This window comes from Acomys minous, assembly GCF_964271855.1.
Source record: "Acomys minous genome assembly, chromosome: 3".
NCBI classification, from domain to species: Eukaryota; Metazoa; Chordata; class Mammalia; order Rodentia; family Muridae; genus Acomys; species Acomys minous.
This window is the reverse complement of record NC_140485.1, coordinates 134,024,554-134,048,564: the sequence shown is the minus strand read 5'-3', so window position 1 is coordinate 134,048,564 and position 24,011 is coordinate 134,024,554. Positions and strand designations below refer to the sequence as shown.

General features: G+C 44.4%; 1 protein-coding gene across 8 annotated transcripts in view; it reads left to right on the top strand.

Annotated features, from left to right (window-relative positions):
- IPCEF1 (interaction protein for cytohesin exchange factors 1) overlaps positions 1-24,011 on the top strand; it is a 163,634-nt gene that overhangs the window by 61,191 nt on the left and 78,432 nt on the right. For all 8 annotated transcript variants that reach the window (XM_084777834.1, XM_084777835.1, XM_084777837.1 and 5 more), the window contains one exon: positions 9,029-9,075. In XM_084777834.1, coding sequence (XP_084633960.1) covers positions 9,058-9,075 — 18 coding nt within the window. In that variant the 5' untranslated portion in view covers positions 9,029-9,057. The remainder of the gene's footprint in view (positions 1-9,028; positions 9,076-24,011) is intronic.

Here is a 24,011-nt window from a genome sequence, read left to right as displayed (position 1 = left end):
CAGTTTATTTATTGGTGTTATAGGTATGTGTGTGCAAGTGTATATGTATGTGCATGCATATGCTGTGTGTATAGGTATGTGCATTTGTATGTGTGCACATATGGTGTGGGCACATGTATGCATATGTGCATGTGTATATGTGTGTGAATGCACATGTGTGTGTGCATTGTTATGTGAGTGTGGGTACCTGCGTGCCACAGCAGTTGTGTGGAGATCCACTGTGGGATCTAAAGACTGGACTGTTTCATCAGGCCTACGCAGCAAACACTTTCAGCTGTTGAGCCCTGTCACCTGTCACTGACCCTTTTTGTTTTTAAGACATTTTAAAATGATAGGCCTTTACACGTTAGGCTTCACCATTCTTAACAGTATCATGTGCAGAGGGTACTAATCAAACCTTGCTGCCAGCTCTCACCAACCTACAAATCCATGCGACGAAGCCTTTACTTTCAGTTCTTAATAAATATCAAACACACCCGCCATCTTTAACAATACAGTGTTTGTTGCACACCCATCTTCTTGATCTATTTTCTGGTTTCAAAATGATATGGAGCCACAGTGTGTGGTTCTGACTTTACTTACCAAACAATTCCTAAAGCAGCCGGGATGCATTTTGGCATCACGTGGTGTAAGGGAGATGATTGGGCTTAAAACAGAGCGGACTGACTCTTCCTCTGAACCTGTAAACAAAGCCTCTCCATGGTCAACTGCAGGGCTCGCTCACTCTACAATGCACTGTATGCTTTCTCCTTCCCAGGTGCAGACCTGTCAGGAATGCAATGCATTTCAAGTCACAGACAAACAAAATGCATACGACGTCATTGGTTTGGCTAGGCCACGTGCTGTTGGGTCGCAGCTAGTTCTCTTAAGAGGATTGCTGTCATCCGTATACTCGAGACAAGTGTACTCTTGAGATCTGCAACAAGGCTCCAAAAATGTGTGTGTGTGTGGGGGGGGGGTGGGGTGGGGTGGGGGGGGGTGGGGTGGGGTGGGGTGGGGATCCAGCTAGAGATTTTAATTAGCCTTGGAGTGCAAGAGCAGTTCCATTTGATGAAGCCCATTATCACACCTGCCTAAACCGCCTAAGTGTGTGCGCGCGCGCGTGTTCCATTTGGAAGAGTGGTTTTGCATAAGAAACCTATTTCTAGGTAATTGCTCCTGTTCTAGGCAATGGCTCCCACCCAGCGAGTATGCACGGTGCCTGAGTGCTTGCCATAAGCTGTTTCATTTGCTTTTCTCAAACCCCCCACCAGTTGGTTATTATTATTTCTGTTTAGCAGGTGAGGTATCCTCTAATCAGACAAATTAAATGCTTTTCTTTTTTTTTTCGGTTTTTTCTCCTTTATTAATTTATTCTTGTTACATCTCAATGGTTATCCCATCCCTTGTATCCTCCCATTCTTCCCTCCCTCCCATTTTCCCCTTATTCCCCTCCCCTATGACTGTTCCTGAGGGGGATTACCTCCCCCTGTATATGTTCATAGGGTATCAAATCTCTTCTTGGTAACCTGCTGTCCTTCCTCTGAGTGCCACCAGGTCTCCCCCTCCAGGGGACATGGTCAAATGTGAGACACCAGAGTATGTGAGAAAGTACTATCCCACTCTCCACTCTACTGTGGAGAGTGCTCTGTCCATTGGCTAGATCTGGGTAGGGGTTTAAGGTTTACCGCCTGTATTGTCCTTGGCTGGTGCCTTAGTTTGAGCGGGACCCCTGGGCCCAAATCTGCCTATCATAATGTTCTACTTGTAGGCTTCTAGGACCCTCTGGATCCTTCTACTTTGCCATTCTCCCATGCTTTTCTCATCTAGAGTCCCACTAGAATGTCCTTCCCTCTGTCTCAGTTTCCTGGTAAGTGAAGGCTTTCGTGGGACATACCCCTTGGGCTAATATGCAGATATAAGTGAGTATATACCCACAAAAGTGTTTTATGATATTCCCATTGGGGTCTTAATCATTTTAAGATATCTGATAATTCAAAAATTATTCACCAAGACATAACAAATGAATAGCATTTCTTCCTTTAACTCTATTGTTTGTAGGTACCTTGCTTAAATTGATATTTTCATATGGATTGGGGAGTAAGTAAATAACCATTTCAAAATAATTTTGCTATCATTACGTTTTGTAAACCAGATTGTGAACAATGATATTTTCACTGAAACCTTGACACTATACTCTTTTTTGTAATTAAAAATATAAGATCTAAGGCAATAAGATAATAAGGTACCAGATAACAGATATTATATTATAGAGGGGGGAGAAGGAAATGGGGGAGGGGTACCCAAGAAAGAGAGAGAGAGAGAGACAGACAGACAGACAGAGACAGAGACAAAGACAGAGACAGAGACAAAGACAGAGAAAGAGACAGAGGAAGAGAGAAAGGAAGAGTAAGAGAGAGGAAGAATAAGAGAGAGAGGTGAGGACTGTCCTTAACTTTTTTTGTTTTTTGTTTTTCGAGACAGGGTTTCTTTGTGTAGCCTTGGCTGTCCTGGAGTCACTTTGTAGACCAGGCTGGCCTCGAACTCACAGTGATTCACCTGCCTCTGCCTCCCGAGTGCTGGGATTAAAGGCGTGCGCTACCATACCTGGCCCACGACTGTCCTTTTATATAACCCTGGGCAGGGCCACGCCCCTGTGGCAGGTAGGCAGTGACATCACAGGTAGACAGACTGAAGAAGAATCCCAACACTTTCCCCTTTCCCAGCACATGCCCATACGTGCCCATGTGGCTGGCTTCTAGCACACTTGCTAAACCTGTTCTCACTGTCTACTAGGAAACAAACCCGCTTCAGTCTTCTAGTTTCCCCCACAGTTTTAGCTGAATGCTTTTCGTGGAGGAGAAACATGAATCGAGTTTAGATTATATTCATTCTTCTCCAGATTACTTTTGAGTCGCTTTTGTGTGAAAATCTAGGTTTTAAAGATTGTGTTTATTTTTATTTTATGTGTATGAGTCTCTGCCTACATAAGTATGCATACCACTTGTGTGCTTGATGATGCTCATGAAGACCAGAAGAGGCCATTGGATCCCCCAGGCCTGTAGTCACAGACAGGTGCCAGTGCTGGGAACTGAACCTGGGTCCTCTGCAAGAGCAGGAAGTGCTCTTAGTTGCTGAACCATCTCTCCTCCCCCTACAGTTTGGGTTTTCCCTATGTAGTTAAAGAAATAGAGCTCTGGAGCCCTGCAGTCATTAACTACATCTCCACAGATGGAGAGGTTAACAGAGGACTATCCATCCCCGGCCGACCCTGATGCGTACTGCACCTATGCCGGCGTCTGTTATTTTCACCCATTCACTCTTCAACCGGAGAAAGTGTGGCAGTCGCATTTTTTCATGCCCATGATCTAAGATTTAAAAGGAAATTTCTGATGGATTATCATGATGGTAGTGTTCTGTGAAACAAAAAAAACCGAGAACCTGTAGGTTTCTTTATGGGGACTCATAATTAAGTGATACTATTGTTGGTGTATCTAACTCATTTATCCAACAAGTATTTACTGAAGTGCCCAGGGTACCAAGACTGGGGATGGACCATCAACATGTGAATGGGACTTTGCATAGGTTGGTGTTGTGATGAGGCGTCATTTAATAATGATGATGATGATGATGATGATGATGATAAAAAGCTGCAGGATTATTTATTTGCTACAATAAAGGAAACACCAAGAGTCAAAGCACAGACTCTTGGATAGCATCTCAGGGGACTGTCCTTTCTCAAGAACTTGATTAAGTGACATTTGGTGAGGGAAGTGAAAATGTAGATGGTTTAAACCATCTCGGGGGAAAGATTAAATATGTACAGAAGTCTTGTAATTAGGGCAGATGTGTTTAAGGAAGTTTATATATTATTTGTTTATTCTTTTTTTCAAGTTAATTTTAAAAATTTTATGTATATTGATGTCCTGCCTGTATGTATGTCTGTGAGGGTGTCGGATCCCCAGGAATTGTAAATTATAGACAGTTGTGAGCTGCCACGTGAGTCCTGGGAATTGAACTCTGGTCCTCTGGAAGAACAGTCAGTGCTCCTAACTGCTGAACCATCTCTCCAGCCCAGGAAACTTATTTTTCAAGACGACAAGCAGTTCAGGGAGATGGAGAAAGAGAGAGGTGGGAAACATGGCAACAAAAAGGCAGAGAAGAATCCTGAGCAAAGACTATTCAGCTCCCTTGTAAGAATTCTCAAAATGCTGGCATTTATCTCAAGACAGCTGTGGAGACTTAAGAAAAGAGATGGTTGGTCACAGGGCCAAGTGTTCTGCTAGGATGGTTTTGCTGCGTTGAGGACAAAGAGCCAGGGTGTTGAGTAGGGTGGGGGAATGACTCGCAGGCAGGCAGAAGCATCCCTGCAGAGAGAGGTGGGCTGAAAGGCAGCACAGCATGCAGGAGCAATATAGTCTTCATCATCCAAGGCAGTGCTAATGCTGGCTCTCCCATAGGCGCCAGTGCTGGAAGGAGGCAGGAGAAGGAAGGTTTCACTGTCATTTCCCATACTCTCCCACCTCTCCCAGGTTGTGTGTTTCTAGAAATCTGATTGAAGAACAGACTCAGAATTCTAGTGGCACAATGTCTTCTTTCTGAGGGTGTGGCCTATTAGCTCAAGAAACCATTTACATAGTTGACCACTAACATTCTTTCTTAAGTGATAAATATGTTTTACAATACAATGATTTATGAGATTTTTATTGTGTGTTGGGTCATACCTTCAACCTTATGAAGTTGGTCATCATTTAATACTCATCCAACCCCAAAGAGGAATATGAATTATGTTACTCTGAGACCTCACATCAGTTACCTACCCAAGATTTTATACAGTCAGCAAGTTGCCAGACTGCATTTGCATCTATTTTAGCCCAATCTGAAATATCCACCCTTAACATCTATGCTATTTTTCCCTCTTTACCTAAAAGTGCTGCTGACTTCAAGCTATCTTTAGCTTATGATGCATTTTCTCAATCAATGGATGCTAAAACACATTGCCTTAGTCAATAAAATATTCATAGGAGTCTCTCTCAATGTTATTATTTTACACATAGGAGCTTGTTATAGAAAATAAGCATGAAGGTAATAAAAATAAGCTATTGGTGATCCAGTTCCCATGGACAATCATTGTAAGTAGCCATCTTTTGTGGGAATATATTCAACTTATTTGCTCTTTGAAAGCATTGATGTTTGTGTGGCTCTGTGGTGTGTGTGTGTGTGTATCTTCAAAGATTTATTTTTTATTTGTTTGTGTGGGGTGGTGAGTGGCACATGTTGTGTAGGTGCCTGCAGAGGCCAATGAAGGCTTTGGATCCCTTGCAGCTGGGACTCAGGTGGTTGTGAGCCTGCTCTATGTGGGTGCCGGGAAACAAACTTGGGTCTCCTGCAAGAGCTGCAAGCATTCTTAACCACAGAGCTGTCTCTCCATGATCTACATATTTCAACACATAGGGTGGCAGTGGCACACACCTTTAATCCCAGCACTCAGGATGCAGAGGCAGGCAGATCTCTGTGAGTTCGAGGCCAGCGTGGTATAGAGAGAGAAAGTTCCAGGACAGTGAAGGCTTCACAGAGAAGCTCTGTCTCAGAAAACTAAAACCAAACCAACCAATCAAACAAAACCCAAATATATTCCAGCAGCATTGTGCATTTAACTAGGCATTGCGGTACTGAGGACACTTCATGCCGCACAGCGAAGGCTCAGCGAGAGTCAGCGGTTGCACACAGTTACCACCTTCGCTGTTCTTGTCTCAGACAGCTTTCTAGCACAGCTGGGATGGCAATCTTCTTCCATCCTCCTTTTCCTCCAAGGCTAGCTTTTGCTGCTCAGTCTTGAATGGAACCGCATTGCTTTATTTTGTACTTGTTTTACTGCTAATGTTTAAGCGTACATCACTTGAATTTTCCGTCCCTCCCTTCTCGGTTACGTTACTATTTTCTTATTGGTGTGTAGTAAATGCATAGATGATTTCTCTAGCTTGTGGCTGTTGTTGTAAATAAACTGAAAATTAAGTGCTTAAATGTGTTCCCTTTGTATTTTATAAATAAATGTCTTATTCGCATCTATATAAATATGATCTTTTTTGACATTAGAAATTAGGATCATACTATATCAGGTATGAGGCCGAAAGGCTCTAAGACATGTGCATATCTGTGCCTAATTGTGGCTTGATTCACAATAATTAAGACATGGAGCCAGGTTAGATATCTATCAACAGGTAAGTGGATAAAGAAAGTCTGGTGGATATACATAATGCGATTTTATTCAACCATAAAGAAAAAAATGAAGCTATGGCATTTGTAGAAAAAAAATAAATGCAACTAGACCTGGGAAGAGAAAATGCTTGCCACAAAAATACTATGACACTGGTTCAATCCTCAGAACCCATATGGATGTCCCAGGTGTGGTGGCATGTGCTTGTGCAGGTATAGAGGCATGTGCTTGTGCAGGTGTGGAGGCGTGTGTTTGTGCAGGTGTGGAGGCATGTGTTTGTGCAGGTGTGGTGGCATGTGTTTGTGCAGGTGTGGTGGCATGTGCTTGTGCAGGTGTGGAGGCACATGCTTGTGTCTGTGTGGTGGCATGTGCTTGTGCAGGTGTGGTGGCATGTGTTTGTGCAGGTGTGGTGGCATGTGCTTGTGCAGGTGTGGAGGCATGTGCTTGTGCAGGTATAGAGGCATGTGCTTGTGCAGGTGTGGTGGCATGTGCTTGTGCAGATGTGGAGGCATGTGCTTGTGCAGGTGTGGTGGCATGTGCTTGTGCAAGTGTGATGGCATGTGCTTGTGCAGGTGTGGAGGCATGTGCTTGTGCAGGTGTGGTGGCATGTGCTTGTGCAAGTATGGTGGCATGTGCTTGTGCAGGTGTAGAGGCATGTGCTTGTGCAGGTGTAGAGGCATGTGCTTGTGCAAGTGTGGAGGCATGTGTTTGTGCAGGTGTGGAGGCATGTGTTTGTGCAGGTGTGGTGGCATGTGCTTGTGCAGGTGTGGAGGCATGTGTTTGTGCAGGTGTGGAGGCATGTGCTTGTGCAGGTGTGGAGGCATGTGCTTGTGCAGGTGCAGAGGCATGTGCTTGTGCAGGTATAGAGGCATGTGCTTGTGCAAGTGTGGAGGCATGTGCTTGTGCAAGTATGGTGGCATGTGCTTGTGCAGGTGTAGAGGCATGTGCTTGTGCAGGTGTAGAGGCATGTGCTTGTGCAAGTGTGGAGGCATGTGTTTGTGCAGGTGTGGAGGCATGTGTTTGTGCAGGTGTGGTGGCATGTGCTTGTGCAGGTGTGGAGGCATGTGTTTGTGCAGGTGTGGAGGCATGTGTTTGTGCAGGTGTGGAGGCATGTGCTTGTGCAGGTGCAGAGGCATGTGCTTGTGCAGGTATAGAGGCATGTGCTTGTGCAGGTGTGGAGGCATGTGTTTGTGCAGGCGTGGAGGCATGTGTTTGTGCAGGTATAGAGGCATGTGCTTGTGCAAGTATGGTGGCATGTGCTTGTCCAGGTGTGGAGGCATGTGCTTGTGCAGGTGTGGAGGCATGTGCTTGTGCAGGTGTGGTGGCATGGGCTGTGCAGGTGTGGAGGCATGGGCTTGTGCAGGTGTGGAGGCACATGCTTGTGCAAGTGTGGAGGCACGTGTTTGTGCAGGTGTGGAGGCATGGGCTTGTGCAGGTGTGGTGGCATGTGCTTGTGTAGGTGTGGAGGCACATGCTTGTGCAGGTGTGGAGGCATGTGCTTGTGCAGGTATAGAGGCATGTGCTTGTGCAGGTGTGGTGGCATGGGCTTGTGCAGGTGTGGAGGCATGTGTTGTGCAGGTGTAGAGGCATGTGCTTGTGCAGGTGTGGTGGCATGGGCTGTGCAGGTGTGGAGGCATGGGCTTGTGCAGGTGTGGAGGCACATGCTTGTGCAAGTGTGGAGGCATGTGTTTGTGCAGGTGTGGAGGCATGGGCTTGTGCAGGTGTGGAGGCATGTGCTTGTGCAGGTGTGGAGGCACATGCTTGTGCAGGTGTGGTGGCATGTGCTTGTGCAGGTATAGAGGCATGTGCTTGTGCAGGTGTGGAGGCACATGCTTGCGCAGGTGTGGTGGCATGTGCTTGTGCAGGTATAGAGGCATGTGCTTGTGCAAGTATGGTGGCATGTGCTTGTGGAGGTGTAGAGGCATGTGCTTGTGCAGGTGTGGTGGCATGTGCTTGTGCAGGTGTGGAGGCATGGGCTTGTGCAGGTGTGGAAGCATGTGCTTATACAGGTGTGGAGGCATGTAGTTCCAGTGCTGAGCAAGCAGAGATGGAAGGATCCTTGGGCCCAAGGAAAGCATTTTAAAAACAAGGCCTATTTGCATAAATATACTCAAATGAAACCCATGTTAATAGCAGTGTAAAGTATTAAAGATACAAATTGCAAAAAAAAAAAAAAAAAGTCGTGGCAGTCTTCAAGTTTGTGGTAAGAGATTGAGTGAGTGGGAATGAATCCAAGCTGGTGTCACCAGGCAGGCTAGGGACTGCTCTGGTTTCAGGTATTTTAGTGGCTTCTGGGATATCAACAGTGTCTTGAGAGGCCAGGTTTCCCCCTTTTGTTTTCGTTTGCTTTTCTCGAAGCCACAGAGTGTCTTGTTTTTTCAGGTAACCCACTACAAAGTGGGCACATTAAAAAGGCTTCTCTTGCTATCACAGCTGGGACTTTCTGAGGTGGTTGGTAGCATTTTGTCACATTTGATAATAGCAACGGTCTAATGAATTCACGTCCCCATGTGTTCACATTGTTCTTCATGAAGAACAAAATGTTTTCCTATCTCAAAAAACCCAATCCCTCAAATGCAATAAAGTGGCTAAGTCATATTCATGTTCATTGCCATGAAAATACTGACAATGTTCAGATAAAACTGGTTGATTTTATGAATTCAGTTTTAAGACAATTGATTTCCTGATTGAGATGAAAACAATTAATGGATTGTCCTCATTGTGGAGTTTATCTTTCATAATGTCAATGCCTCTTCTGTTTACATAAATAAGAGTGTGCTTTTGTGAGTGGAATAAGCCTAGGCTTAATTGAAAATATCTTTTCTTTTCCAGCCTTTGTTTCCGGCAGTCTGACATCAATTATGGCTACCGAAGGCAATGTGAGTCTGTGTGTAAGAACCCTTTGGAACACCCCAGGATTTACATACTTCCAGTTTGATGAATAAGTAAAGTAATAGAGAAGTTGATCCTAAGTCCCTATTTATCCATTTCATTAGCTTCAGTGCAATCAAATGACCCTATTACCAGGGTTTAAGTCTATGGCCTCTGAGCACATAAGACCGCTGGCTATTCAGAGAGCAAGGAACACAACCTTGATGTTAACTATGATATTGCAAAACCTCTTATCAGTTCTTATAAGGCAATTTCTATTGATAACTGTATTGCAATTGTGGATTCCTTTAAAAAGCACTTACAGCTGTCTGTTAGCCTGAAATAGATAACTACATTGAGCAAGTGTATTATTTGTATGGGTGAACATATGCAGGGAAAGATGAATAAGTTTATCATAGTGATGTGGCTGCAAGTTGTGTATCTTTCAGCACATCTAATAACCCTTAATAGATGCAGAAGTGGAGGTGCAGATGCTGGAGCTACAGCTCAATTGGTAGAATGCTTGCCTAGGTTTGAAGAAAAGCAATGCATAAACTGGGCGTTGTGGTATATGCCTATAACCTCAGCACTCAGAAGATGGAGGCAGGAGAATAAATTCATTATGTAGTCATCCTTGGCTTCATAGTGTGTTCCAGAAGAGCCTAGGATGTATGTAACCCTGCTTGAAAAAAATGATTTATCGTGAGAAGGGACTTAGTACCACATTGGGCACATGGGTGTGGCTGTCAAGGCAAGTTGGAGCAATAGTGCTGGGGAAAGGAGTTCCACGGACAGTTCCTGGAAGGTACATCTCCCTAACAGGCAGGGCATCAGGTAAAACCTCTACTTCCTGATCACTTCATATCCCAGATGTACAATGATGAGCACACCGTAAATCTGTTCTAATTCTAAATAGGGAAAGCTTGTCAGTCATAAACAAAACAAAACAAAAACAAAGACATTGAAAACTGTAATGGACAGGGCAGGGAACCAAAGATGAAAACACAGAGTATAGTCAGGTATGCAGAGTCACCATTTAAGATGAAGGCAGAGGAGAGGGGGTCACTTGGATGCAATGGATGGGTGATTTTGATTTCAGAAATGTGAGTGGTTGCAGTGAAGGCAATAAGACAGGAAGGAGGATAAGTACAGTGGTAGTGGAGATTCTTGCTAGAAGTTGAAAGAGCATGAGATGTTTGGGATATTACAAAAAAGGTTCTGCAATCAAGAGTAAAGCAAACTATAACATAGGTATAGAGAGGATGAGTTGGGGGTCAGAGTAATAATGTACATGAAAATTTTAAGTTGTACTTACATTTATATTGTGTGTGTGTACGTGCATGCATGTGCATGCATGCTCATGTGCCCATGTTTGTGTAGGTAGGTACACATATGCCAGCAGGTCAGAGGTCAACTTGTATTGTATGAGTTCTGGGGATACAGTTGAGGTCATCAGACTTTGTTGCAAATGCCTTCTCCTGCCGTGCCACCCTTCAGCACTTACTCTTCTATTCTTGAATGTGTTTATTCCTTTGTGTATGTATGTGTGCCCGTATGCTCTCACATCCTGGCACACACCCAGCATGTGCATGTGGAATCCAGAGGACAAAGTTGCTCCAGTAGGGTCTTTCCTTCTACCAGGTAAGTCCTGGAGATCAGGCTTGGTGGCAGTTACTCCTAGCTCCTCAGCCATCCTGGCAGCCCAGAAAGTTCACAGAAATTGTAAAAATGTGTGTGCTTATAGGAATATGTATATGCATTAATATGGACAGAGAAATGGAAAAAAAAAAGTGCTGTCAGGGCCGTGACTGACATCATGGTCCTTGCACTGCCTGCATTTTTCTGCTGAAAGAGTGTAATTTTCCAACTGGGAGAAATTCATCTTATGTGTAAGAGGAGTGGGAAGTTAAGATAATGAGAGTGCATCTAAAGCTGAAATATCTACTGAATTCTAAAAACAAGGGGAAAAAAAATCACATGTTCTCTCTCCTACATGGACCGTCACTTACCGGGGTTGTATGTATTTGTGAGTGTGAGTGAGGATATAGGCCCTGAGACTAGAAACGAGATGAGAAAGGAATTGAAGTCTTATCTATGTGATAAGACACATAGAATGTGAAAGAAGAAAGGAAGGTAGGAGGGGGGTGGAAGAACTCAAAGTGGGGAGAAGACAGTAAGGAGAAACAGCAACAGGAAACAAATGTTGTTTGGAAGTGCCATAACGAAACTTAATTGTGCGTGCTAATTTAAAAAAACGAAAATAAAAAAAATATCCATTTAGTATCCACTCAGAATCTATTTTCAGTTGGGGGTCTGTGTTGGGTGAGAACTAGTGATCAGCTTTAGATAATGTGGTAGTTTAAATGAAAATGGCTCCATGGGTTCATAGGGCGTGGCCCTATTGGAAAGGATTAGGACCTGTGGCTCTGTTGGAGGAAGTGTGTCACTGAGGGTGGGCTTTGAGGTTTCAGAAGCATAAGCCAAGCCCAGTGGCTCCCTCTCTCTTCCTGCTGCCTGCCTCTCCTGATGTAGAACTCTCAGCCACCTTTCCAGCACCGACCGTGCCTGCCTGGGTGCTACCATGATGATAATGAACCAACCCCCTGAAGTGGAAACCAGCCCCAACTAAATACTTTCTTTTATAAGAGTTGCTGTGGTCATGGTGTCTCTTCATAGCAACAGAAACCCTAACTAAGACAGATGAATTAAGATGTTCGCGTCCTTAGAAAATATTTCTCAGGTATTAGAAAAAAAGGACAGAAGGGATTACCAGTGGTCACCTGTGTCACCTGTATAACCCCTGACCTGGAACCATCACTGCTGTGGCATGTGGCTCACTTCCCTTGGTCCTGGGTGCCAGTGGAATCTGCCCTTCGGTGGAGGCTGGCTATTTATGGAATTTTTCATTCCCTGAGCCCCCCTGTACTCCAGCCCCCCCTCGGCCCAGTTCCCTCTATGTTTCTGTTTTCCTCTCATCTCTCTCCCTGCCACCAGCACTGGGAGGTTCTATTAACACAGCTCTTAAGCATTTCCCCCCAACAGCTTTGTAGCTTTTACTCTCTTTTATTTTTCCATTGAGAAAATTAGTTCAATTTTCTGCTGTCATTTGTTCCCTAAGTCAGATGTGGCAGCGGAGACCTATTTTTGTCCCACTCATTTCGGAAGGTTTATTTGACACATTTGACCTAATCACGTCCCAATTACACTTCATGGAGTCGGGAAGATAGGCGTAGGCACTGTAGCTGCTCCTAGGCAGACAGTTCATCACTGGCACTGGTATGACAAATGGTGCCCGCAACTTAAAACTAGATTCTAAGTATTTGAAAATTTATTATGTGTAGCATTGCCCTTTTTGGTTAAGCTGGGCTATTTATAACTGGATAGTAATCTGTTTTCTCTTCAAAAGAAAATGGTGGAATTTTCAAAACAAAATCTGAGCTTAGAGCCTGAAATGTCAGCTCTCCAAGTGCTACAGCTCCCTTCCCTCTCTCGGTACTACTCCTTATGCAGCGTGATACTTGCCCTTGCCTATTCTCACTGGGCTGTCATCTGGGCACCTCTTTCTCACAGTCCACCAGCTACCTAAACACTAAAGTAGATTCCTGCCCTCCATTATGGGAGTTTCCCATAATGCACTCTAAGAACATTCACTTTGAAGTCTTCCTAGGTCCACCCCACCACCCTTGTGACTATCCCAAAGAAAATGAAAAGTAAAAGGAAGAAAAGGAGATGAAGAAGAAGGAGGAGAAGAAGAAGAAGAAGAAGAAGAAGAAGAAGAAGAAGAAGAAGAGGAGGAGGAGGAGGAGGAGGAGGAGGAGGAGGAGGAGGAGGAGGAAGAAGAGGAGGAGGAGCAGCAGCAGCAGCAGCAGCAACAACAACAACTCACTGGAAATTGGTCAGACACCCAGTGGCCAGACCCTTAAAGAAAACTGCATCCTTTCTCATTCTGACCCAGAAGCCACCAGCTATGAAGAGCTTATACTTCAGGATCCCGATCACAATTTTTAAGAAGAAGTCTCTTCAATGGCTTCCTGTCTAGACTGTTTCCTTCTTTGAGATGGGGTAGGGTAGGGGTGGAGGTGGCCCGTGTAGTTACCAGAGGCCATGTTGATGTCTCTGGCCTGTACAGCCACCTAGGGCCATGATGGTGTCCACAGTCTGTGTTGCGGTTGAGGGCTGTGTTGATGCCCGTGGCTTGTACTGATGGTGGAAACCATGTGGAGGTCCATTGTCTGTGCGGTCACTGACTGTCAAGGGCAAGGAAGCTTCTTTTGCAGTCTGTTGATGACTACAGATTCACAGTAGAGCATGAGAGACACAGAGTGTGGAGTTTCTTAAGTGCAGTCCTCATGGTGTCACTTATAGCTTACATTGGCTCGGTGGCTGCCCATTGGACTTCCTATACTCCTGACAGTTTAAAACATGGCTTACAAGGCCCTGTGTGACATGGATTTTCCCCTCATGGTGGTCCTCTTGTCACTCTGTTTATGTTCACTGCATCAGCCATACCTACATTGTTGTATGACATCTTAGGCCTGAGTCTTTCTCTTCCAAGCATTTGATGTAATTGGCTAACAGGGTGATCTTGACTTGACACTTTGGCTGGACCCACCTCTCTCCTCTGTGCTTCTGTTGTTCCCTATTTGAACTTTTGCTGGTGGACCTCATTATCCTTGATTCATTGTACCCTTTGTTTTTTTTTCCTCTCTGTTCTTTCCATCCCTTGAGTCTCTGTCTCTTGGTCTCTCTGCCTCTCTGTCCCTGTCTGTCTGTCTGTCTGTCTCTCTGTGTGCACGTGCGCGTGCATGTGTGCCTGTGGAGTCCAGAGGTCAAGATCAAGTGTCTTTCTCTGTTGCACTACACCTTAGTTTTTGAGGCAGAGTCTAGAGTGGCTGCCTAGGAAGTCCCAGAAGACCTCCTACCTCTGCCTCCCTTGCTCTCTGACTACAGATATGCGCTACCATGCCTGCCTGTTTTATATGAATGCTTGGGATCAAACTCAGGTCCCCATGATTGTACAGCAATCACTTTACCAAATGGGCCACCTCTCTTCCATGTTTGGCCCAAGGTTATCTGAGAACATGCTTGGTGACACATATTTGGTCCTTGGCTATGAGTCATTTTTTAATAAGTGATTATTGAGTAAACAAGGAGCCACAATTTAAAGGCAGTGGCCTGACAACACTAATGAGGGATCTGGGTCATTGTTTCTTGAGAGATGTTTAACATGTTAAGAATCCATCTATGCCTTCCTTGGCATACCTACAGCATCAATCAATCAATCAATCAATCAACCAACCAACCAGTCAGTCAGTCAACCAACCAACCAATCTATTTATTATTCTTTAAGACTTAGCTAGAAATTCTCTGGTTTTAGATAATTTCAGTGGTGGTTCCCCTCCACCCCACCCTACTGCCCAGGGAGAGAGGAGAGTGGTGGTTGAACTTTGAGATAACAAGATCAGAGGAAATGGGGCTGGTCAGATGCCTCCCCTTCTGTTCACTGCTCTTTTACCTAAGGCTCCACAACCATCTTGCTTTCAGAGTCGGCTCTTGTGGAAAAGAAACACTGAAATTAACTCAGACCAAAGCTGTGTGACTGTGCTTCCTAAAGATTTATTTTAAATAACATTCCTTCGCGGAATACTGCCAGAAGACAAAAGCCTTCTTCTGAAGCAAAGGCTACTCAAGAAAGTCATACCTTCTCTGTTGCAGTTGCCAGTCTTTGTATCTGTCACTGTGTGTGTTCCTTTGTTCCAGTAGGCTTTATGTCCGGCACTGGGGTTGTGTTCTTTGATGCTGTCTGGGCTCAGCTGAGGGGTGTGAGTGGGTAGGTGTTCATCTCTACTGCTACTTCCTGTGTTGGCTTCACAAGAGGCTCTGTATTGGCCCACTACTCATAAAGCATTCATTGTCTAGTTTTTATGTGATTATGGCAGTCGCTATCTGCAGACTCCTGCCTTAAAGAAGCCTATCTGAAACCTCCTTTCTCTGAGCTGTAGTGTGAGCCCCAAGGATGTGGTAGTTGTTAGATGTAAAGTTAGGAGGTTAGTTTTCACATGTCAGATCACGTGAAAGGAGGTGAAACCAAACTGGCACTTTTGTGTTGTCAGTGGTACCAGCATAAGCCATCAATGACATAATGAAGCCAAGGCTACCCTATATGGGTCTGACCTGGAGACCAGGTTTAGCTCTATTCCCACAGAGCCTCATTTGGGAAGGTCCCAAGGGCCACTAGAGATGGCTTAATGGATAGGGTGGCAGGTGCTTGCAACTTACCACTAGAAAGCACCTGTTCTTATGGTGCCCATCACAGGAGATTGTTTTGGGTCCCAGATTCTTAGTATTTACATGGGACAGTTGAGGAATGCTGAAAAAGTCACTGTGAGTTTTGAGAAATTAGCATGTTAGGTAAAGCTAGAGGCATGCTTAACACAAGTCTGTTTTGCTCTTAAGGAGAAACGTGATGTCATTCTCTGGGTGGGCTGAGGTTTAGTGCCAGCTAATGTCAGGTCAATTTTTTCCCCTCTAAAGGTGCTAATTTTGGAGCAAGAAACACACTGGGGTAACTTTTAGGTTGCCTAACATCACCAATTTCCTTTCCTGGGGGAGGGGCAGTGGGAGCATTTTGCATCCCAGAGTAATCCAGCAGCAGTAGGTTTTCCAGATGTTTGTCAGATTAGCCAGTGGCAACCCTCCTAACTACAGCCATCATAGGAAGCAAAAACAGATATAAGACATGGTGTTTTGATTGCTGTGTGTCAGACACTGGGCTAGGTACTAGGCTCTGAGCTGAAGATGCCTACAAATACATGAGTTTTATGTTGAAGTCTCAGGCCAGAGATTCAGTCTGACTCCTGGGAGCCGAATATGATCGGAAGTATTAGAAATAAAGCCATAGCAGACTGTTACTCAGACTGTCCAGGATCTATCTTGTAAGTAGTGAGACTGGGTATCCTGTGTTGTTAGTTTAATATTGAACAAGATGAGAATGTGACAAAGGCAGCAATAGTGGAAATGCGTACAGATGAGAGACTAAACAGACACTGGGAGGCGATCCGCTCAGGGCAAGGATGGAGCATGTGTGTGGGCTGGGGAAAAGGCCACAGAAGTGACTCACAGCTCTGTGTGGAACCTTGGGTGGGCACTGTTACTATAACATACCCATCACTGTGAGCCACACAGATGATAAACATTTAAATCATGATACCCATTTCAGAGGCATCAGCAGGACATGCCAACAAGAAGGAAGACTGAAGCAAAGCAGCACATAGTTGCACAAAAGACTTGGTCTGATGCGCCAGTTGTACGTGATCTCTGTGGTAACCACAGCGGTGAAGTTTCTCATCTATGAAACAGAAGGCAGAACAGGACACGCCAGGCAGGACCTTGGGAGGTCACACATGGCAGTCATTCCAATGACTACAAATATAGAACACTGAGAGAAGTTAAGATCTATACAGGAGCCAATTAACTGCCTTCCCAAGCTGGATAAGGCTTCACATAGAAGTGGTGCTCGACAGGGTCTCAAAAGACTAGCTTAATGAGGAGAAGTACAGGGGAAGGAAAGACATTTACAGAGGGGAGTTGTTAAAGTGCCTGAGACTTCTGCAAGGTAGAGGGGAAAAACAAATAAGGTTTTAGGAGAGCGAGGAGACAGATGTTTGGTGGTATGATCAGTAGAAGAAACACTAAGTTGACATTTTAGTTGTCGTTTCAAAGGTGGTTTACTGTAAAGGAAACGTGTGCCTTCCATCCAAGCATGTGTCTGCGAGCTCACACTTGGCAACACTCTAGTCTTTCAAGCAAATATCAATGATAGAAGACAAGAAGTTATAGAGTCAGAAGCTTGCTAAACGCCTCTGACAATCCAACCTGAAAGGCAGCAGAGATTACTGAAGCCTCATGGGCACTTGGTTGGTGATTTGAAAGTTTGTTTGTGTGCTAAGGCACATTCAGAAGGGGGAGAAAAACAGTTGGCAAATGTGTGGGGGAAGTGAGGTTCATACACTGGTGGCAATGGCAAACTGAGGTTCCCTGTGTCTGAAAAGGGCTGTTGATAGGAAAGAGAGAGAGAGAGAGAGAGAGAGAGAGAGAGAGAGAGAGAGAGAGAGAGAGAGAGAGAGAGAGAGCGCACAGCTGCCAAACCACTGCCCACAGTTACACATTTGAACGTCTTAGGGAGGAAGGAAAGGCAGGCAGGCTCAAAACCGGCAACTAAAAAGATAGTCAACTGGGGGAGTGGCTGGATATGCAAGATTCTTATGAGCACTTCAACCAATTGTAGGGCTGGCTCTCATTAAGGAGAGGCCATCTGTAAACCACTGGAGAGAAAGGAGAGGGCCAAGGACAGGAGGAGGAGGAGGAGGAGGAGGAGGAGGAGGAAGAGGAGATGGAGGAGGAGGAAGAGACTTTACAAATATCATTTTCTAAAACGGACTGTATGAGTGTATCGGTCCCCTGCCATATTCACATGCTGAAGTCCTAGTCTAATTCAAGATGGGATGCTGCTAAGAGACATGTTGAAAGGTCATAGGTTAGAAAGGGTGGTGCTCTTGTGAATGGCAGTTATCTGAGGAAGAGGAATTTGTTACCGGCCCTGTGAGGATATATTAAGGTCATTGCTGTCTACAAGTCAGGAAGAGGTCATCACCATGACCTTGCCCATCCCAGTCTGTAGTTTTCTGTTATAGTCTTCCACACTGACTAAGAAAACTTTCAAAACACATCAAACATAGTTTTGAGATAGATTAGATATAAAATAAAAATAGGAGATATCCTTTGAGTTGAGAGTCTTAAACTCTAGGAACAAATCAAGGATGGAGTTCTATGAATCTTTCTTGGACATTTTTGAGTCTTTCAAAATCTTGATCCAAATGCAACAGTATAAATAGATCTTGAAATTATTTAGTACTATTGAAAAAGAAAATATAATTCTTAAAATATGAGATAAAATTAATATTGGACACTCTATGTACACAGTCACACAAATAAAATAAATAGATAAACAAATAAACTAACAATAAAAAGTTTAAAACATTGTATGTTTCATGTGGGATTGTAAATGGGCACTCTGAAAGTAATTCAAATGTTTGAAAAGAAATAGACACTTGAAGATACACATACTGCATTACCATGCGACTCTAGCTCAGATTAATAGCGAGTCCAGAGAAACACGCATATGTACATCCAGGGGGAGTTACATAGAGTTGTTAATTGCCAATTTATAGCTGAAAGCACAAACTCTAAACACATACAAGCTCATTTGGATAAAGAAGTCACAGAGCATCTATTTATTGTCACACTGAAAATGATCTGTAGTTAGATGCATCAACATAGAAAAAGCATCAAAAATGAAATAATCGGAGTTGTCCACCCTAGTGCTACTGTCTGACGGTCACTAAAAGATAGGAAACTGTATGTGGGAATGAAAACTTGCTCAGGTCAGAGTAACCTGGAGGGGCCGAGGAAGTGGATGAGAGGGGAACTTGGAAAGACAGCAGTATTTATGGTTTCTTTTCTTTTCTTTTTTTAAATTTATTTTTATTTATTTCATTTTTTTAGTTAATTCATTCATATTACCTCTCAATTGGTTCATTCTTTTAAAAGTGTCAAAAATAAAAGGAGGAAGAACCAAATGACATTCGATGATGCAGAACATGGTGTAGTGGGAGCATCTCATGCTGTCCTCTTAATTTCCCGTCAAGTCTGAATCATTCACTTAGCCCAGTGAGGTTAAGCAGAAAGCTCTGTTTGAGAGAAAGCATGTGGCTTTATCCATCATCGTCCGGCCTTGAGTCAGCCTGGTGCCATCATGTCTCCCATGTCCGTGTCCTGTGTCCAGCAGTCGTCAATGCTGTATAGTCTTCCTTGGTCCCCTACCCATCCTGGAACCTCCTGGAATTTGCCTTGTGGCTCCAAATAGCAGCCTACAGTTCTGTGATGGTCTAAATCCGAACTGTCCCTCACAGGTTGCTGTGCTTGACTACATCGTCCCCTGCTGGTCACAGTTTGGTGACGCTGTAGAACCCTTGAGACACAAGACCATAAGAAGGCCACCAGGGGTGAGCCTTGAAGGAGATAGAAGGCCTGCTTCCTGTTCTGGGTCTTTGTTTCCTGGTCTACAGTGGCAGTAATAAGCTGCCCTAGACCTACCTCCTGTGTTGTACCTTCTCTATGGTGATGTATTTCCTAAAACTGTGAGCCCAAATAAGCCCCTCCCTGCTGAAGTTGCTTTTATTAGTTATTTTTGACACAGCAGCGAGAAAAAGAGTAATAAAGAAAAATCTCTAATGAACCTTTTCCTTTCAAGCAACACAGAGATTGGTGGCTTGGATCAACCTTTCTCTGGAGTCTTTCCCTCAAATCCACAATACTCTTCTGTATTTGGCTCTGGCCACCCCTGCTTAGTTTTCCTGGGAGGCTCTTCTTTTTTATATTGCTTTCCTGCCCCTGTGTTGCTCTTCCACTGGGTTCTTATCCCTAGCTTTTGTCATTGCGTTTCCAGGAGATCCTCCACAGTGCAGACTACCACCGCCTCACCAGAGAGAGATTTTCATTCCATATTTTGTGGTTACACAATGTATAAGTGCTTAGTTTTCTGAAAAAGCTAAGCAAAGTTTTTAAGTGTATCGTCACAGGTAAATTTTTTTCCCCAAGAAAATGCCTTATAATTCCCTTTAGCAAGTTGAATTTAGTTTTCCAACAGCACAGAAAGATACTTGTGGAAATGGCAAGTATTTGTGGAGAACCTCAAACTCAGAGATTTTTTTTTTTGTCATTTGGTTGGTAAGGAATGGTAGTTTTTTTTTTTTTTTTTTTTACAGCCAGGCATGTGAGGAATGGTACCACAGAACGTGACAGATGCTGCAAGTTAGTGTTCCTGAGAATGAAAAACTGTCCACTCTGAGGGTTAGCTTTAATTGTCAGCTTAGCGCACAATCTAGGCTCATCTGGAAGGAGAATCTCTACTTTGGGCTTTTCTGGAGCCTGTTTATGAGGGACTGCCTTAAGTTCATCAATGGGGAAAGAGCCAACCACCATGGGCAGCACCATCCCCTAGGCAGGACCTGGGACTGTGTAAGAGTGAACTGAGCACAGGAAGCAAGTGAGCTTCCTATTTATTTTTTTTACATGCTTACTGTGGATGCAATGTGACCAGCTGCTTCAAGTTCCTGCACCTGGTACTTCCTCTACAGCGATGGCTTAAACCTGGAGTTACGAGTGAAAACAAACCCCTTTGCTGAGGTGTTTTACAGAAGTAAAACTGAAACATCAACATATCAGCATGTCATTTTTGCTAAAGACTAGGATCACTGAACATGCATATGTGCATTCACATGTTTGTGTGTACGTGGCAGTCAAAGGTCAACCTCAGGTATTATTTCTCAGGAACCCTGCATCTTGTTGTTTGAGTCTCTCATTGTCCTGGAGCTTGCTGAGTAGGCTCCTCTGGTTGGTTAGCAAGTTCCAAGGATCTGTCATTTCTGCCTCCCTGGTGATGATGATGATGATGATGATGATGATGATGATGATGACTGTTTTTTTTGAGACAAGGTTTCTTTATGTAGCCTTGGCTATCCTGGGTTCACGTTGTAGGCCAAGATGGTTTGAACTCACAAAGATCCACTTGCATCTGGGATTACAGGCCTGCACCATTGCATGCTGGGATCACACCTGAACTTTTTTTGGGGGGTTTATTTATTTATTTATTTATTTATTTATTTATTTATTCATATTACATCTCAATTGTTATCCCATCCCTTCTATCCACCCATTCCTCCCTCCCTCCCACTTTCACCCCATTCCCCTCCTCTATGACTGTGACTGAGGGGGACCTCCTCCCCCTGTATATGATCATAGGGTATAAAGTCTCTTCTTGGTAGCCTGCTATCCTTCCCCTAAGGTGCCACTGGGCCTCCCCATCAAGGGGACATGGTCATATATGGGGCACCAGAGTTCATGTGAAAGTCAGTCCCCACTCTTCATTCATCTGTAGAGAATGACCTGTCTCTTGGCTAGATCTGGATAGGGGTTCAATGTTTACTGCACATATTGTCCTTGGTTGGTGCCATAGTTTGTGCAGAACCCCTGGGCCCAGATCTGCCTATCATAATGTTCTACTTGTAAGTTTCTAGGACCCTCTGGATCCTTCTATTTCCCCATTCTCCCATTCTTCTCTCACCTAGAGTGGCAATAGGATGTCCTCACATATATCCCACTTTTCTAGTAGGTGAAGACTTAAATGGGACATGTCCCTTGGGCTAGTGTCTAGTTATAAGTGAGTATATACCATTTGAGTCTTTCTGCTTCTGGGTTGACTCACTATGATCATTTCTAGTTCAATCCATTTGTCCACAAATTTCGGGATTTCCTTGTTTTTAATAGCTGAGTAGTATTTTTATCCATTCTTCTACTGAGGGACATTTAGGCTGTTTCCTGGTTCTGGCTATTCTGAATAAGGCTGCTGTGAACATGGTTGAGCATATGTCCTTGTTGTGTGCTGGTGCATCTTCTGGGTATATTCCAAGGAGTGGAATAGCTGAGTCTTGAGGTAGCCCTATTCCAAGTTTTCTGAGACAGCGCCAGATAGATTTCCAAAGTGGTTGTACTAGTTTGCATTCCCACCAGCAATGAAGGAGTGTTCCTCTTTCTCCACATCATCACTAGCATGTCACACTTGAACTTTTAACATGATTTCTAGGCATCTAACTGTGGTTCTCTTGCTTGTATGACAAGCCCTTTACTGATTGAGCCATGTCCTCAGCCCTCAAAAGAAACATTTGAGCCATCTTTACAAGGACAAAAGGAAAGTATTCTGTTCTTCAGTGAAAACTATGTATATGTTTTTTGCTGAGGGTTCCCCCCAAATTTTAGATCTATTTTAAGGAAAACTTGGATTTTTAGAATAAACTGTCAGTTTTTTTCTATAGTACTCAAACAGGAAGAAAATAAGTTGGGAGAAATATCTCATTAAACTCTAAATGTCTGTGAAGGTCGAAATCATCTCATAAAAAATGCTCAAGTGGCTGTTAGTGTTTGCACCCGGTGAGAAAGCCACATGAAGGGCTTGAAACTGACTAGTTCATGGGTCCCACTTCCTGTTGTGAGAAGGGAAAATGTGCCTTAGCCTCAGTAAAGCTCTCAAAGGCTGTTTTCATTCCCTCTTGTAGAGCAGTTGGGGTTTCAAATTCACATCTATCAATTGAAACTGAAACCCTCTGTAGTTTGTTATTTCTCTAACGTGCAGCTTGTGTCTGGGTAGGGGAAACACTGAGCGGTGAGGGACTTTGTGTTGTGGGAGGACGGTCGCAGCAGACTTGGAGCACAAGGGGCTTGTGGGGAGTGATGGGACACTGCGCAGGCGACTGTCCTGACCTGATGCAGACCCCCTAACTCTCAGTCGAGACTAAGAGCAAGGGGAGATAGTGTTTCTCTGTGTAGCCATGGCTGTCCTGCACTCACTTTGCAGACCAAGCTGTCCTCGAACTCACAGCGGTCCGCCTGCCTCTGCCTCCCGAGTGCTGGGATTAAAGGCATGCGCCACCACGCCCCCACTGAACTAGGACTGATTTTAGTAGGAATGAAGACGCGTTTTTGACTTGGGGATTTTCCTGGAAACCATCTCAGGTTTGATGATGGAGCTGAAGAGCTGGCAGTGCCGCTGGGAACCGTCAAGCAGTGACTGAGGAGACTCAGTTCCCCAGCCTGTGGGTCAGGAGCCAAGGAATAAACAGTCACCTCTGTGCTTCCCTCCCATCATTCCATAGCTGTCCCCTAGACATCGCCTCCCACTTCCTTGTTCTTTTTATAATAATTACTTACTTAATTCATTAATTAATTCGCCTTGCATCCTGGATTGTAGCCCCCTCCCTCCTCTCCCCCTAGTCCTACTCTCCCTCCCTCGGAAAAGAGGAAGCCCTTTCCACCACCAGTCCACCCCCCCCCAGCACACCAAGTCTCAGCAGGACTGGACAGTCCTCTTCCCCTGTGGCCTGCTGAGGCAGCTCCACCATTGGAGAGTAACCAAAAGGCAAGCCACAGAGAGTCTATGTCAGAGACAGCCCCGACTCCCCTTACTAGGGGACCGACATGAAGCCAGAGCTGCCCATCACCTAATCTGGGTAGGAGGCCTAGGTCTAGTCCGCGCATGCTCCTTGGTTGGAGCTTCAGTCTCCATAAACCCCGTCTGGGCCCCGGTTAATTTGCTCTGTTGGTCTTTTTGTGGAGCTCCTGTCACCTGCAGGTCCTTCTATCCCCACCCCAGCCCGACTCTTCCACAAGACTCCTTATGCTTTGCCCAACGTTTGGCTGTGAGTCTCAGCATCTGTTTCCATCCTCTGCTGGGTGGAGCCTCTCAGAGGACAGCTATGCAAGGCTCTTGTGTGCGAGCAGAGCAGAATTAGCCTTAATTGTCTTTTTTAAAAAGCTACTGTTGCTGTTTGAATTGATGTAGTTTCACATTGTTTACCTGGGGTTCCATCTCTGCTTTCTCCCACTTACCTGCCTCTCAGTTACTTCACATGATCCTTGGGCTCCCTGATTTCCTGAACCTTACTGATTATCAAGTTCTCTCACTCTCTTTGTCTTCAGCACCTCGCTGAATAAGTATTGTCAATTTGGACAGTACTGTGTAACCAGTAGGTACTAATTGGGTTTACACATCTCAGGATATAGGTATAAAAAGGAAAAACAAACCAAACCAAACCAACCAACTGAACAAACAAACCAAAAAACCCCAACCAAACCAAAAGTGCCCAGAGACTAAGGAATAGTAGGGAATCTTAGATGAAGAAATTGGCATTGTGGGAAGTATTTGTGAAAGGTGAGCTCCTTAACATGATAATATGTTTAGACTTAATTAGCATGCCATGATTGACCCCTGTTGAGTCTGCTTAAAAATGACCCTCAAAGCGATCAATGAACGATCCCAGGGAAGGCAGGA